Below are 18,106 nucleotides of genomic sequence, written 5' to 3' on the forward strand. Positions count from 1 at the left end.
CACAAATGCACTAAGGCAGGGACCGCCTCTGCAAATAGGGCGTGAATAAATAAACGGCAGAAGAGTGTTTGTGCGCTACCTACCACTTTTCAGCCGAGTGATCCAAAATGTGGTGTTTGCACCCTGAAGTTGCAGGTTCAGTCATTTACAAGGTAGGTTCATCATCATTTTCCAAGCAACAAATTCCTTTTAACATGAAATCTTAAAGGTTCCCGTACAAAGGTCTTGCCAGAGTTAGTGAAGAAACGCTTTTGCTGTCACCAAATATTTAAATATATCTCGTGGCCTATGGGTCATAGACCTTTGTCCGTTGCTCTTCAGTGCTCTTACATCATGAAGTAGAGATGGGGTTCAAATAAGAGCCATTTTTTATAATGGTAGCAGCGATAATTAAAATATCGTCGTGCTATTAATTCGATCTAACGCACAGTAAAAAAACAAATGAGGAGCATCATTGGGAACAACTTATAACACCAATAACATATGATGCTTTGACAGATGCTAAAAAGCAGATTCCTGGAGAAAAAAATTTTGAGTACATAGTTATATTGCACCATTTTACAAACAAATTTCAGATTACTATTGTTATTTTATTGTGTGAACGGTACTTATTAAATAAACTCCAGTTCATTCTGTCTCCTTGTATAAAAGACTGTATTTTATTTAATAACTATCACAACTCTGTGCCACGGAAAACAAATAAAACAAGACATTTTCTATAATAATATTTAATATTCATTCAACAACCGTTGGGAGAAATGATACATAGTAGGTACATATATTATATGTTCTACGTATATATCTTCAGATAGTCATAAGAACATCGATTAGTTATGAAACTAATTTAATTTCTCAGTACAATACCAAAGTATTTTTAATATTATGATGAACAAAATAATATAATTATAGATCTAGCGTAAATATTTGAGTAGATACATAAATATATACACCTGTATTTTATTCATTATGTATTAATTTGTATTTATATTCATGGAAATATTTTTTTGCGCTCGATCTTGAAGAAAAGATTTATTTTTCTTTAAATTTTAGAAATATGAAATATAAAAAAAGTTATAAAAGACTAAGCCTAGAAAATGTTAAGAAATATGTCTTGTACAAAATAAACAGGTAAACTAAATATTTAACAATTGACTAGGTGTTATGAAATAATGTATAGATTGACAAAAAGATTTCAGAATGTAAAACATTGCTCCAAGCAATTAGGAAGTATGTTTTTAGATTCTCACGGCCAAAAGCATTTTTGTTGTTTGTTTTTGGGGTGTTATGCCGTGTTGCGCTAACTCCTTCTTTAGCCTAAAGAAGGAGTTAGCGCAACACGGCATAACACCCCAAAAACAAACAACAAAAATTAGGAAGTAATTTCAAAGCTCTATAGAAATAAATTGACATGGAAGTGAGTCTACAAAAATATGTAGTTTAAGTGTACTAAAAAATTACCTCATTTGAGAAACCTAACTAATCGGTTGTTGTTAATGTAAAATAATTTTTTATATTCAAAATAATATTTAAAAACACTGTTCCCGAGTGAAAACACCGTGCATGACATAAGCACGCCACACAAAAATAAATTTCCAAGAATTCAAGTCTTCGTTCATTTACTAGATCAAAACTTCATGTACAATTCTTATATTAAATATTTCTTTAATGATACTCTATTCGACCGACATAGTCTTCAGGTGGAATTAATTTTTTAATATACTCGATTGAAAAAATAATTTGTAATTTTTTCTTTATAAAAATATGACCAGTAGAAAGTAGACAACCTGGATTACAAAATAATATTAAACTATTCAAACGTTAACAATTAGAATATACATTCCGCAATGAACACAACCAAAGTCAAAGTTTCACAAGTTTGACTAATTATGTACCCAGGGTGTAACAAGACGTACCTGACAGACTAAAGTCTGTCTAGCAATTTCTGGGTTTATTTTAATAAAAAAAAAATTGAGAATATTTTATTTCATCTAAAAACATTTAAAAAATCAGTAGGTACTGGACAATTAGGATCGGGACAGGAGGTGGGGCGGTTACTCTGCTCAATGACTAGCATTAAAAAAATTAATTGTTTCAACGGAACAACCGAAATGGCATCCACATTTATTACTCCAAATAAACCCAGGAATTATTGGTTAAAGTCTGTTGGATATGTCTTATTACATCATGTATAATGTGGCTCAGTAAAAAATGTATTTCCTGTAACAAGGTTAAATTAGCTAAAAATAATTATTATAAATCAAAGACAAAAATAATAAGTTCAATATCATTTACCAGTGAAAAACCAGACTAATCAAAAAAAAATTAAATAAAATAATTTTTAAATTAATAAAAAACAGTGAAAAAACAATATTTTTAGATAACTGAATTTCAGTTTTTTTGCATCCTCCTCTTTTCCATTTTTTTTTGTTTTTTCTCATCCATCTCTGGCTGTTGGGCGCCTTCTTGGAAGAACCACGGAGCCAGGACTGATCGCCAGAGCATAAACATGGCCCGGATTGGAGCCAGAATCAATAGCAGCCAGAAATAGTTGGTGGTCAGGGAAAGGAGCTGAGAACCAGACACCAGGATGATCATGTCCTTTACGTGTCTATAACAGATAAAAATAATCAATATTAATTTAATTTCGAAAAAGATATAGCATAACTTAGTTGCTAGTTAACATCTGTTGCAAACCATTTTAAAAAATATTATAAGACTTTTGGTGGCTTAAAACACGGTTTATTGTTTAGTTTACACAGATCGCAAAAAAGCAAAATAATCACAGTATACAATTTACAAGAATACACTTTGAAATAACATTTATCTACTAGGCAAGAATTTATATAGGGTCCTTGCGGGATAGTAATTGGAAACAACAAAATACAATTGAATAGCGGCACAACTGTTCGGGACTAGCCTAGGTTTGCTTTTGGCGGATTACTGTCCCTCAAGGGCTGTGCGCAGCACAGGTAGCCAAGAAGAGGAGCGCGCCTTTAGCGAGTCTAGTAGTCTTCAAGTCGGTTGCTTAGCAATGGTAGTAGATAGCTGCCCTCAGAGGGCCGTGAGGAGCACGGGTAGCCAGCTGAGGGAGGGTACTAGCCAAGGCGAGCAGACAGGAGAACTGTACTGTGCTTAGCAATGGTAGTAGATAGCTGTCCTCAGAGGGCCGTGAGGAGCACGGGTAGCCAGCTGAGGGAGGGTACTAGCCAAGGCGAGCAGACAGGAGAACTGCACTGTGCTTAGCAATGGTAGTAGATAGCTGTCCTCAGAGGGCCGTGCGGAGCACGGGTAGCCAGCTGAGGGAGGGTACTAGCCAAAGCGAGCAGACAGAAGAACTGTACTGTGCTTAGCAATGGTAGTGATAGCTGTCATATGGGGAGAGAGAGATGGTGCATTGGCAGTAATATACGCGCTACAATATATATTTTTCATAATAATCCTAAGAATGTGGGACTTTTTTTTACAATCTTCAGAGTAGGAAATTCTTTTCAATTACCCAATGTGAATACTCCATTTCACTAACCACATCTCTTAACCACTCAGAACATTAGAATGTCAAAAGACGTAAATATGATAATAGCGGTCAAGACATTAGAACGTCTTTTCACGTAAACGCGCGAGATTTTACAAAAATTGATTTATTTCCATCACTAGTATACGGATTGCCATGATTTAAAAAACAGAGTATCGATAATGAATAACGCTACGCGTCTGTATTCAAGAATATCTATGGAACATAGAGGTGCATTATCTAAGCCGATTGAAACTGTCAAGATGTTCGTTAATAATTTATTGCGTTTCTAAATAATTTATTAAAAATATTTTAGTTTGGAGGGTTAATATTTTGAGGTGACTAATAGTTTTTAAATATATTTCTTCAATATATAAAGTGTTATTCCTTTATGCTACTCAGAAAAAAGTACATTTTTCAAGGCTTTGAAATAATGGTAAGCGATTTTTACATATTTTTGACGTTTTCATAAAATGTATATTTAGATACGCAAATATTTACGTATAACAACACAATGCGATAGGGGATTTCATAATCTTTCCAAAACATTTTTTAGAATGAGGCTACGTTTCCCAAAACGTGAGTTATGAAGATTTTAGTAAAACTCGTAAATAACACAAAAATTATCACGTTCTGAAGTTCTCAAAGGGCCACATAATAAATAAAATTCTATGTCTGAGAGGTTAACCAATCATAACTAAGTCTCTAATCTCTAATTTGAACAAGTCAGAGAAATCTCTGCACACATTCGTAGGACTTAAAATTGAGTAAATGCACCGAGGGTTGAGTCCACCTATCACTGTCATCTATGAGGATATTGTGTGTAAGCTAATTCTGCAGCACACCAACACAGGTTTTCAAAAGGTGTTCTCTGGTTTTTAAGGCCATCTAGCTATTTCAGAAGCTGACGGGAAATAAGCCTTTTTGGATGTGGTACTCTCTAGTGAAAAATTGGACCTGGAAAGAGGTGTTAGGTAATTGCAGAAATCCAGACCTAAGGACCATAATGCTCAGCAGCCAGCTGTAGGACTTTCTCTTATTTTGAGATATTTGTGATCTTCTTTAATTCTACATCCAATCGAGCAATTGGTTATAGAGCGATTATATATATAGCATTACCATATTATTTAATTATATCATTCCTCAAAATATTAATATGGAAATATGTGAACTGCTTACTGCGTTTGAAGCCAATGAACCCACCTAGATTTCGCTGCCTATCCCATATTTTTAGTTTCTATAAATATGTATGGCACATTATGATAGCAATCACTTGAAACATTTTTTGCATATTTGCGTTATCACTCAAAAAATCGAGTGGATATAATGGTTGATGATCTTTCTGTATAACTAAGCAAATGCTTTTCAGAGTTTTAAAAGTGGTATACGAGTATTATTCTTGGTAAACTGTTTATCTATCAAACTGTTAAGGAGCATTAACCACTGAACAACAGCTTAGAACAAAGTAACATTGAATGTTGATTTTATGAAGACTTCAATATATATGTTACGACTTGTCCAATATACCCACAGACCAATTAATCAAAGAGAGCAGTAAGAGCATTGGAATGAAAGTGGCAATTTTACATTTAAATTGGGATTGGCCAAGTGATAACTTGACTGTAAAGGCCTCTGATCAGTGATAACTTCACAATAACTAAGTTTTTAACAAAATTTATTTCATTATATTATTCTAACTTTCTCATTTAGTTAATAAACAGTTACTTACTCGGCAATTCCACCTTCCATATTAAGGTCAGTTCCACAGTCCAGCAGTTGCCCTGTCTCTCCATAGGTTGCCTTAGATGCAAATCGCAGAAGGTTAAAGCAAACTAAGTGGATAGCTGTTGCCAGGATAAACAGGGACTGAAACAAACAATAAAGAATTAACAAAATAATAAGATAACATAATTTATATTAATGTAAAAGTTGTAAACATGAAATAAATTGCACTTTTCCTAAAATCAAAATCATTCAAAGATGTTTTAAAACGGCCAAGTTCTCGATAGCAATTAACATGAAAGCTTTTAGTTTTCTGAAAGTTAAGATTTTTCAGGTTTTAGGTTTCACAGGGAATGAATGTAAGTGGACAAGAAAAACAAAGCCATCGCTTAAATATGTAAAAATAATAACAAATCATGTAACTTACAATGATGCTCGTTGTAAAACTATCGAAGAAAAAGAGTAATGTTACTAATAAATATATGGCTGATGCTCCGATTCCCATATTTCTATAGAACACGAGAGTGGCAACATTTTCTTCTACAATTTGTTTGGCTCCCTTTGTCGCTTGCTTTCCTTTTTGGGGCTAAAAGAAAAGGAAAAAATTAATAGCAGGACTACATTAAAATTTATAAAGCCGCACATAATTGCCTAAAAGAAATATATCGATGTTGGAAAGCTGGCTAGGATAAATGAAACTGAGCACAGAGATGTCTTTTCTTCAAGTCTCTTTATCTATCGAACTTCGATATAACAAAACATTTTTAAAAAATTCTTACACAAAATCAAGTTTTTTTTGTAAATATTTAGTAAAATTATTATATTTCGTGACACTCATTCGCTTGGAAAAAATTATGAAACTGGGAACTGTAAATTTTGAAAATTTGGTAGCGCCAAACATTTTATTCACCAGCCAGTCCTGAGGTCAATGCTTTATGTATCAGAACACAAACAAAAGGACACATATCAACAGGGAAATGGTTCTAGCGCTTCGCAACCATAGCGAGGTGGTTGATCACACTTCAGTTTGGAGGACGGTGTGATGATCTAGTTAGAAATATAATTATTTCAGAAGTTAGTACCACAACACCTTCCACCGTTTATGAATCAGAAAGTTCCAAGCGCCGCACCCTGGCCTTAGACAGAGTTGTTGAATGCTGTAAGATTCATTACAAATTGATAATTATCGACATTTTAAACTTTTACAGTTACCACTTCAGATAATCGCCCAGTTACTCCAAGCTTTTGACCATTAAAAGTGACCAAAAGTGTTGGATAACGTCTTTGACCAAAAAGCAGTTTTTAAAATATAATATTAGCAACGCATCTGGAAATAATATATACGCAAAATTCATTAATGCAAAAGAAATAAATGTGTTTCAACAATATTTAAATGAGTGTCGACTATTTATTCAATGATATTATAAAGCTATATATTCATGTCTTGAAGCTAACTAGAACTAGAAACTAGAACTAGGGACTAGCCGGGCGAATCGTGTGAGTCCTTGGATGCATTTCTCAGTGCGCAGAACCTTGCACGCAGGTTGGGGACAAATCGAGATGTCTTTTCAGACATTTGGGTACATTCTTTGGAATCTTTCTCGATCATAAAGCAATCCTCGAAACCGCGCTTGTGCACTTGTAACTGAATTTCATATACTGTGGAGACAGTTAATTAAATCCCCTCATGCCAAATAATTCTGAACCGTTTGTTTAGTTCAAGAAACTTAGGTAGTTTCGGGCGAGAATCGCGTGCAATCAAATTAAGTTTGATGATAATCTTGCAAGATGTAGCATTATTTATATTACACTATGTTATTTATCTTGTGTTCAGGATGACTTGTCTATGCACAGTTTTTTAGAAAAATTTTATATTATATTGTCTGGGTAGTGAGATTTCAGTACACTTCATGTAAAAAAATGTCGATCCCCACCATCAAAGACGTGCTCGAGCTGCCACTAATAATAACATAAAAATAAAGGCTTTGTCTCACCAAAGGCTATAAAATTAAAATGTTTAGATCAGGAAGGGAACATACTGATGATTCATTTGCTACAGCTCTAGGAACAACATGTTCAAAACAGACTAATGGGTTTTTGATAAATCAATCGCTTAACTTATTCTCAGTACCGAATTGTGATGATTGATTTTTGGGATAAGCCATGCCAACATAAGCTCACTAAATACAGAAGCAATAAAAATATATAAAAATCCTCACAATGATAAGGATCCGCGGAACTAAACTCAAAACTTTGTGGTATTTTGGCTTTGGATGGTCATTCTAAAACTTACCACAGAAAACCACATTAAAGATAATAAATTAACGACTGCTGAACGGAAGGACTGCAAAACGGTAGTACTGCTACACTAATAAAGACACCTTTACTACACTCTACCCTGATGATAGACAGTGTCTGAAACATTGGCTAAAGGAGAAGGAAGCTCAACACGGCTCATTACCCAAAAATAAATTATAATAAAACTTTTGGCCGTGATACTGAACTGGATACCGAACGTTCATAAGTTCACACCGAGTGCTAGGTGCTTTTTTGCAGAGAATGCCAAAATGCCAGAAGTTGGTGCACCAGTGGAAGCGACCGAGAGATAGGCCGAGGAAGAGGTGGATGAACAGCGTGGAGAGGATTGGAGCAGAATGGAGAGGACTGGGGACTGGAGGCGAATGGCAAGGGACCGCAGCCAGTGGAAAACATTTATGGATGAGGTCAAATCCCATCCTGATCAAATATACAAAGTGCAAGAAAAACATTCAAATTGAGAAAAGTTCACATATAAAATAAGTTGGGGTAAATATTTACCGAACCGCCGCACAGGGCCGGCCCTGGGCTAAAGAGCACCTAGCACTAGTAAAAATCTCAAGAACGCCGTGTTGTTATTATCAGCACCTTGGCTCCTTGACAAGTCAGAATCCGGAGCGGACTTCTCCAATGGCGCCTGCACAAGACCGGCCCTGCCGCCAGTATTTATAGGCACTGATAATAGAAATTAACCTTCGTTTCAACTTAATACTACAAGAACTATTTACATCAGGAGAGATGGTAAAATATGCATTCAAATCCTATTTTTATTGAAAGTTCAAAATTTCTTAATTAACGTTTACGAAAATTTTACATTACTTAATTAACCCAAACTAAGAAACTAATAGCCTATTTTGTGCATGTAAATAGTTGTTTCTTGTAGGAATTGTTTAAATTAAGTGTAATTTACATTATCTGTGCCTGAAAGCGCGGCGGTTAGGTAAATATTTACCGAAGTTGGCATTTTAATTTATTACATATTTCGTGAAAAATGTACATTATGTAGTATACATTCGACAATATCGGCTAAAAGTAATGAGACGTAGTAATGAGGATTAATACACATGGATAATATTTGAAAAAACCCTTAACTGCCATCCTGAAATTTATTTTAAATTTACAACATGAACTGTCATCGGAAGGACGGTATGGTATCATCAAAATGAAACAAAATCGCCTATTATTACAATCCGTTGGCAAACGCTGCAATGTTCATACATAATAAATCTAAATTTGAAACAACTATAATCACCCTTATGGTAAATATCTAGAAACTTCTAAGGAGAAAGGGGTATATTTACATAACATTATATTATTTAGTCGCAATTCTAATGTTAGTTAATCCGTGCTAAGTACTCAAGTCATTGAAACATGATAAAATAGTCGCTTTATCATATACTCACTGCCATTATGGTATGGTAATCGGGCTTCGGGCAAGTTAAAACTGTCTCGTTGTCGGATGACACGATATAAAACGCTGGACGGAAGGCAGTTGAAATGAAATGTGGATTGGACAGCGAACGGCCGAACGAACACAAATCAAATTCCATAGAAACACAGTGACACCCAGTGTTGCCAACTTGATTTTTTTAAATAATATCTTGTCATCAGAAAGTAAAAAACCTTGTATAACCCATCATTCGGGGGGGAGGGTTGTGGCTAGAGAAATTCTAAAAAGAAATTATCCCCTACCTTTTATTATCTAGACTATTTTTTTGTTTATCCCGGAACAGGGGAGGGGTGGCAGAAAAAAAACAAGAATATATATTTGCAACTGTGAAAATTAAAAACTTTTTAAAAGCCTTTTTAGGGATACAAATAAAATAAATAATGAACATCAACAATATATATGTCTTCCCATATATTTTAGCTTCTAAAACTAACTATAACAATACACAATATACAGGTATTGAAGTTAGAAATTCATTTATTAATGAAAAATAAAAACGAACTGCAATTCCTCATTGAGAGAAAGTAGGAACTGAGCAGCTTACTGTAAGTAGCCACACGTTGACGTTTACCAAATTGTACTACAGCAACATTGTATTTATGTCACTATGCAGGGGAAATTCTATTGACAAAACGAGATACGTGAACAGTGTTGCCAACGAAGGCGATTTATCGCCATTTAGGCTACTCAGAACGAGAATCGGCGACGAAAAAATCTAAAAGGCGACCGCTCGCCGATTAGTTCGAAATGGAATTCCGTAGCCACCCCCCCCCCTCCATGGATTTCAAAAATTGTTGTGGGGAATCACATATGATGGTTTTGGGTGTGCGGAATTTTTTCAGCGAAGTTCCGTAACAACCCCCCCCCCCCATGGATATCAAATATTTTGTGGGGAGTACTCATTTTGAATTATTTTTGTGGGGAAGACAATGCGAGAGTGATCCGGAGACCTAAAATGCAAGTGTATGCAGGTCCGCATTCTCCAATGAACAGTACATACAAATATATATATATATATATATGTATACATACATTTTTGAAAGGACGACCCCCCCCCCCCCATGGATTTCGAATATTAAAAGGGGGAATCAAGCTCACGTAGAATATTTGTGGGGAATATGTGGGCAGAATTTATGCGAGTTCATTAGAATTACTGCAACTGAAATTCGACACGGGCGGCACTTAATTGGCCTTCGCCCATTTTAAGTGATACTAACAACAGTTACATTTAATAGATAGATATTAGGTCATTCACAGAGAGAGGGTGAGTATATATTGTTAAAACACGAAACAGGAAGGAGTAAATGTGAATAATAACATGCTAAATTTACGCATAATAAGAATGACAGTTGTTTGAAAAATGAAATTTGACGTATTTGTGATGGATTATTTCAAATGAAACACTATTATTGACTACATGTCTACAACTGATATTAACTGTTATCGTACCTAATATAATTAGCTCATAGGAGACTTGTGTACCTAATATAATTAGCACATAAGATATGGGAACAGATTATAAAGAAGGTAAGTAAGAATAAATAGTAATGCTGCTTTCAGGCCTGCGTAGGGCCGGCCCTGCCTTAACCTCCCTTCATGCAACACTTCAAACAGTGGAGTAATTTAAGATGGCTTTGAAACTAATCTCGGTTTGTAAAGGTGGTAGCAAGTCAGACAATCCATATGTAGATGTTGTCGATTTGAACAAATTAAACATTTCATCAATATCCTCCATCAGTGTATATTTAGTTGTCTTCTTATCAAGGAAAAGTTTTGTTGGTAACATTTGTACTTTATTAATCTCTTCCTTCTCAATGGTTTTTTGCGCAGTACGTGGTGCAGGTGGATTAACAATATAGTCCTCTAATTTGACCTTCTGAAAATAATGATTAGTTGATAAATAAATACATCCAAAGTTTTATGAAGATTGATTTAGAGTTAATTAATCAAGAAGTTGTTCTTCCTCCTACAGCCAGCATTTCGAACATCCCTGCAGTGTCCATTACATGGGGAGATGATGCATCAGAGATAGAGTACCTTTGCTTTATGTTGTAAATCTTCTTCAACTTGAATGATACTCTTCTCCTCCACTGGGAGGTTTTCCAGTATACAAGGAACTTTTTGTCTCCAGCAAATATAGGTTGAACCTGGAATAAAAAAAATACAGTGTGTGGCAAGCCTACGCACGACGGAAGTGAAACTTTTAGTATTCTTCTCTCTCTCTTTTCATTTTTGACCGGTCAGTGGTTGAGTGGGCATAGCGCTTGGGTCTCACCCGAGCGTCGCATATTCGATTCCTCGGCTGGCTAAGTCCTCCATCACAACACAAGCAACATTTTCGGCTTTCTGTGGTGGTAGTAGGAGATTTTCAAACATTGTTGGGTTATTCGTAACCTGGGAATGTTTGTCTTTCTTTTTAAAAAATATAAAAATTTTATTCTCTTTTTTTCTGTCTATTGACATATTTATAAGTAGCATGTGATAAAAAAATTTAAGTTATAAAAATATGGGATTCGAACCCGGGTCCTGCATAACGAGTGTCCTACGCTCTGCCTCTAGACCGCGAGGAGAGGTATCTCGCGCGACGAGAACCGCGTATACAACGTGTACTCCTCAATTGACTTGTCCCGCGCAAATTTTCGTTTTCAAACACGGAAAATGAATAATATCACATAACGTCTCGTTAACGCTTTATATAGGGTCGAATCGAAGATATATCGGCAGTGTGAAGTCATATGTGTCGTTTTTCAAAATATTTCCGTATATTTGTCCGTTTTGGAAAAGATCTATCGTGTTTTAACAGTCTCATACCCGTATGGAGTCTGAATTTGAAAAACATTTCTAAATTTTGAAAAACTTACTTACGGCTGTGTTTTTTACTAAAAAAAACTTGTCACGCACGTCTGCGAGGGTAATTAGTCGCGTTATCGGCCTTGATTAGTAATTTTAATGATTCAAAATAAAAATAATTAATCAAAATACCGAGCGACTCTACCGGCTCGATTTGTAAGCTATATTTCGACCAAAATATCATAGAGTCAAAATATCTAAAAGTCGCAGCACGAGAGCATTTTATCACTTTTCCTCGTATTAAAAAAATCACAAAAAGAAATTTTTTTTTACTTAAAGCGGGGATCGAACCTCGGTTCTTCACGACGACAGTCGGGTGCTCTGCCTCTAGACCGTGAAGCTGAGTTTGGAGAGTGACCTAAACTAGGTATATAATATTAGCTAGGCTCCTATAGCGAAATGATCACGGTTTTTCGTGACGGTCATGAGTCGGTTTTACTCCGGTCCTCGAAAACGCATGACGCGCGTAAAGAAGTTTCATTTCAATAACTTATTTTATCACACAAATACGATCATCCATGTACTTATATTTTATGTAGAAAGAATATCTGCTGACAAGACACCAAAAATCGTTATCAATGTTTGTCCTGAGGAAGTGAGCAGTGCCCAGAGGAAGAGGTGGATAGAATGCGTGGAAGAGGATTGAAACAGGACAGGATATGATGGCAAGGGATCGAAGGCTGTTGAGACCAAATCCCAACCGCAATTGTAGAACCACGATGTTGAAATAGTCTATGACACTGCATGAGAGAGGATATTATAATTGGCTATATTCAGGACTGGCAGTGGCGGTACAGACCGTCTTTCCTAATTATCAACAAGTTAACTAAAAAATTAAATGAAGAAATTGAATACCTACCATTAAAGAACCAGAGATTTGCTGAAAGACGATTTAACAATCTCCACCATTATTTTTACTGTCTATCTTTTCAGAATTTCCAACCAAAGGGTTAATCGTTATGTGTATATTTTTCCATAATTCCTCGAAAATTTCTATTATTTCATCTCGCTGTTCATCAACAATCTTTTCATAGCCTGTTTTTTTTGGCTGAGTGATTTTCTTCGACTTTCCCCCCCCCCCCCCTGGACAGTCCCGGAGAATAACTGGATCCTGGTTTATCAAGCTGAATGTCTTCTTCACATATTGTCTTAAATTTGTAGAAAGTAAAAAAAAAATTACTGCATTCTCATATTTATTTATATTCAGCAAATAATTGCCACTAACGGTGTAATTTTAATATTTTATACACTGAAGATATGGGAACAGATTACAAAGAAGGTAAGTAAGAATAAATAGTAAAGCTGCTTTTTGAAAATATCAAGATCTACAGTCTCTTATGTCTCTTATGTCTCTATGAACCAAGTATGTATGCAGAATGAGTTGTTGATGAATGTAAGTAAGTGTTTGAAAGAGAGATATAGAGTACGAAATCAGTATGTAATATAGTTGTAATTGATTAATGGTAAATGCAGGAAACTTCATTAACGGAGGACTGAACGTGATTGTCACTAGTAAAAAAATGCCCAGAGAAGCGAAGCTAACAGTCTACAATATTAACAAAAAAAAATATTTCTATAATAATACAGAGACAAACCCTGATGTATGGCAATGAGGCATAGAACTTGCAAAATAAGAATGAAGAAGATTTGGACATGTGGAGCGGATGAAGGAAGAAATGAGTATAAGGAGAGTGTATATGACGCGGTTAGTGGTAGAAGTCAGGGATGTCAGAGAAGGACGTTGCACGATCAAGTGAAGCAAAACCTTGAGACGGGTCAATAAAAAAGGCAAAATAACACAGGAGTATGCATGAGACGATATATGAATGCGATTAAAGCAAGTAGTGTGTGTTGAGACAGTTGTGTGGCAGACTATAACCTCTGCCTACCGCCGCCGGAGTTATGGTTAACTAACTGACTAACCACCACGCCGTTTCCCCACAGGGGTAGGCAGAAAGGACAGACCGCCAAACAACTCGGTCTCGGCACACACTCTTTGCCACATTCATACAAACTCTTCTATTATTCTGACTCTTGACATGGCCGGACTCAAGTATGTGATTCACTTGGTCATGACATGTCTTCCTCGGGCATCCCCGACTTCTTCTACCATTCACATTTGCGTTATATATTCTCCTTACACTTCTCTCTTCGTTCATTGACTCTACAAGCCCAAACAATCTAAGCTTCCCTTTCTTAATCTTAGTCATGATGCTTAAATCATCCTTGTATTATTTGCAGATCTCCACATTTCTCAGTTAGTAAAGTAAGAATACAAATTATTAATAATTTTCATAAAAAATATTGCGTTACCTGTAGGTCTGACAAAACAATCTTTCTCAAATCAGTCTTTTTCTCTTCTGTGGATAGTGTCCTCATTTCTATTCTGTGGATGGTGTCCTTATTTCTCTTCTGTGGATGGTGTCCTCATTTCGTCATTTAACAGTTTCATAATCCGCTTTTCTAATAAAACTTTAGTTTATTTTCATCAATACTCTTCAACAGAATATTCTTCTGTTTTTTTTTTAAATCAACCACGTATTGAGCAAAATCAATATGTAATAATATTTTGACTCCTTTGAATTTTAATTTTGTTTTGTCGCTGAGCATCCATTTTTAGGTCGTCAAGGGTATGCTCCGCCAGCATTGATTTCAACTCTAATAGATTCAATTCCGCTTTCACCTTTGCTCGTTCAATGGCAAGTGGACGTGATTCATATTCTAATTTCCGTTGAATCCATTTGTCTTTGTATTTCTTCATAATCTTTTCAGTGTCCTCTTTGTATCTCCTGTTCTTATATTTTTGTTCATTAAGACATCGATTCCTTAGAATTATGTACTTCTCTACAGATCGATTAAGATAGCGCATACTTAAAATGAAGAAAAAAAACTGTTTTTATTAATTTGCACAATAATATAAAGAATTTTGAATAATTTAAAATTAAACCTTCAAACCGCGTACAGATATTAGTAACACAACATACAATGCAATAAATGCACTGTTTGTGAGCACAGCAACGTACACGCTACGGTAATTTGTTGCATGTTTAATAAAAATATTCAAGTGATTAAATGTTCAAGAAATGTTGAATAATTTACGTTTCCAATTGGTTCGTCTTATTAATTATCTCTTCCTTTAGTTTGTCACTTATTCCTGGGTAGCAATGTTTTCTTGTTCTTTCTTTCGCATAAATATTGTAAATGGCGCATATGTTTATTTTGAACTGAAAGAAAAATTAGTTTATAATAATTTCATTCTTTATAACTATCATTATAGGTTTTGAAAACTATTTACCTTCAAAAGTCGCTTGCTGGAAGATTTTTTTTTTTCTTTATTCATAAAAATATATTTAGAAACAGGTTTTTTACATGCTTTTCGACTACCACACTAGACACATGTCCGTATTATGGTAGTCGAAATTTGTATATAATTATATAAATGTAATACATGATTCATTCAGTTGTAAAATAGGTATTGGTTAAATAGGTTTAACTGAAAATAAGAAAGCGATGAAAATAAAGATAAATTAAATAATTATTTAAAAAGAAATTTTAAACAGAATTGAAATGAAAAAAAAAAGAATAAGAAAGCAAATGAACTTATTTAATAATGTCATGTATTCTTTAAAATAGTTATTTCCCTTCATAAATAACCAATACTGAATATATAATATTATGTACATGATCACATACAGGAAAGGAATTGGAGTAGGTGAATCTTTTAAACATAAAGATAAAAATAAAAATAAGGTAGGATACAAATAAAAATAATAGATAATGCTAGGGATAATAGAAATAAAAATAATCGCATCAGCGTAATATAAAGTTTTTGTTGAAAGTTAATTTAGAGATAAAATTTTTACTCGAAAAATAAGAACACTATTAAGTTGTAAGGTATTCTTTATAATATTTCCTTCCTTGAGCAAATAACCAGTTCTGTACACTAATGGCATAAAGATCATCAGTTTTTGATGTCTTAATATCAATACTCAGTAAGTTGAACATTTTAGGCGCTATATAAAAGAACTGTCGTTGGGCGAAGGCTGTTTTTGTTGGAGGAATTTTACATTTTTGGTGTGATGAGTAGCGGGTGCAAATATTGTGTTGAGTTTTGAGTGTTAAATCATTTTTCCTTATGTGTATAAGAATTGTCTTAACGTATAATTGTCTAATGTCTAGGATTGCAAATTTTTAAAAAAGTGGGTCTGAAGGGTGAGATGGGTGACATTTTAATATAATCCTTAGTAGCAGTTTTTGAATTAAGATCATAGGATTAATAATTGAAGCTGCACAGCCTCCCTATCCCACGATACCGTATGTAGCTATTGATTGGAAAAGTGCAAAATATATGCATCTCATTGTTTGAAGGTTCAGGATTGATCTGAGAGAGAGAAATATATAGCACAATTTGCGCAATCTTTTTGTTGTGAAATTGACATGATCCTCCCAACGTAGTTGATCATCTATAACAACCCCTAGATATTTAATTTGGTCGGATTTTTTTAGGTTGGTGCATGAGCAATTATTGAGGAGAGGCGTAGGGGTAATATGATTTTGTGGGCATGAGTGAATGATAAGATTAGGACAGTTTTGAGGAGTAGTGACTTTGCGTATGAAGAAAAGTAAGTATTTTGTTTTGTAAATATTAAGAGTCAAAAGGTTGTCGTCTAACCAATGTTTTACTTTATTTAGGCCCTTATTTGCTTTTTCCATAGTTGAGTTCCAATTATCAGATTCAAAGATGATTACCGTATCATCAGCAAAAGAAATTATAGTTCCATCAATTGCCAAGTTACATAAAGTGTTTATATATATATATTAGAAAGAGAAGTGGGCCTAATACACTGCCTTGAGGCACACCGTACGTGATTGGTAAACTTGTACTTCTATATTCTTTAGCAGAATTTATAAGAAACGATTGCGATCTATTTGTTAAATAGTTCTCAAACCATTTAAGGGGAGTACCTTTTATTCCTATCTGAAGGAGTTTCTTCAAAAGTATGCGGTGAGAGACAGTATCAAAGGCTTTAACGGGATCCAAAAAAACAGCAAGGGGCTTGCGGCCTTTATCAAGGTTATCAGAGACAACTTTTGTAAAATTTGCAATTGCATCTGCGGCACTACGAGATTGAATTTAGTTTGGACACGTTTATTTCCGTGGAAACAGATTTTAATAAATCATTAAAAATTTCGTCGTCCATATTGCAGTCCTCTGCGGTCAGAAACAAAATTAAGAGAAAAAAAGTGATTTCAGAATGGCGGGAACGGCGGGAACAATACTAATATTATCGTTTTGTTGTACATGCTGCATGGTTCTGCAGTGTGATTTTAAAGGGATGTAACCATAACCAACTAACAACTAACGATGAAGACTAAATCGTTATTTTCAATGAAAGTAAGAACTTTTTAAATCGGAACAATTGAAAAATAACCTCACAGTTAACTATGTCAATCTGTAAATAATTTATCACATTTTCACCTACAATCGATATTATTGTTATTCATTAGACTACAAGTATATCTGTGTCGTGCTAAAATTTTTTATTACTTTTATTTATAAATTATGTTGCGATTTTGCAATTATGGTATGTCCATCACTATCCTAACGCGAATTGCATATCTATGATCCTAACCATAGAAGGCCGCTCATCAGTGTTGCCAACGAAGGCGATTTATCACCATTTAGGCTACTCAGAACGAGAATCGGCGACGTAAAAATCTAAAAGGCGACCGGTCGCAGGCTACCTCAAATTTTGAAAAAATGTGAGGAATTTTTCGAAATGGAATTCCGTAGCCACCCCCCCCCCATGGATTTCAAATATTTTGTGGGGAATTACGTTTTACAGAAATAGGCTACTAAATGTTTGAAAAACGGCGACATTAGGCCAAGATCCGTTGGCAACACTGCCGCTCAGCGCCGCTCAGAAAAGTCTTTTAATGGTCTTGTATTGTAGAGATGGGCGAAGCGGCTCAGTTGAGGGAGCCGGTTCACTAGTTCCCGTTCACTTGAAAGATCCGCTTCAGTGAACCGGCTCGATTGATCGGGTCACCGGCAGTGTTGCCAACGGATCTTGGCCTAATGTCGCCGTTTTTCAGTTGCAGTAATTCTGCCCGCATATTCCCCACAAACTACTGATCCGCGAACGAGTGAGCGGCTGATTTGGGAACGGATCTTACGGATCCGCGTAAAGATCCGGTTCACTGAGCCGACTCGTTCGCAAACGACTCACTTCTATTGTATTGTCATTTCGGCCGGT

The 18,106-nt window shown here is 35.1% G+C and overlaps 1 protein-coding gene across 1 annotated transcript; it reads right to left on the reverse strand.

The window, feature by feature from the left end:
- Positions 1 to 842: 842 nt before the first annotated feature.
- Positions 843 to 9,092, reverse strand: LOC149412227 (transmembrane protein 208). The gene is made up of 4 exons (XM_089646086.1): positions 8,953 to 9,092; positions 5,661 to 5,819; positions 5,241 to 5,377; positions 843 to 2,608 (listed from the first exon to the last, which is right to left on the reverse strand). Exons 1-4 carry the CDS (start codon positions 8,956 to 8,958, stop codon positions 2,389 to 2,391), a joined length of 522 nt encoding a protein of 173 aa, XP_089502212.1. The 5' UTR covers positions 8,959 to 9,092; the 3' UTR covers positions 843 to 2,388.
- Between the last annotated feature and the right edge of the window lie 9,014 nt (positions 9,093 to 18,106).

Source organism: Hesperophylax consimilis, chromosome 23 (assembly GCF_061612785.1).
Source record: "Hesperophylax consimilis isolate HC1 chromosome 23, BYU_Hcon_1.0, whole genome shotgun sequence".
Lineage (NCBI taxonomy): Eukaryota > Metazoa > Arthropoda > Insecta > Trichoptera > Limnephilidae > Hesperophylax > Hesperophylax consimilis.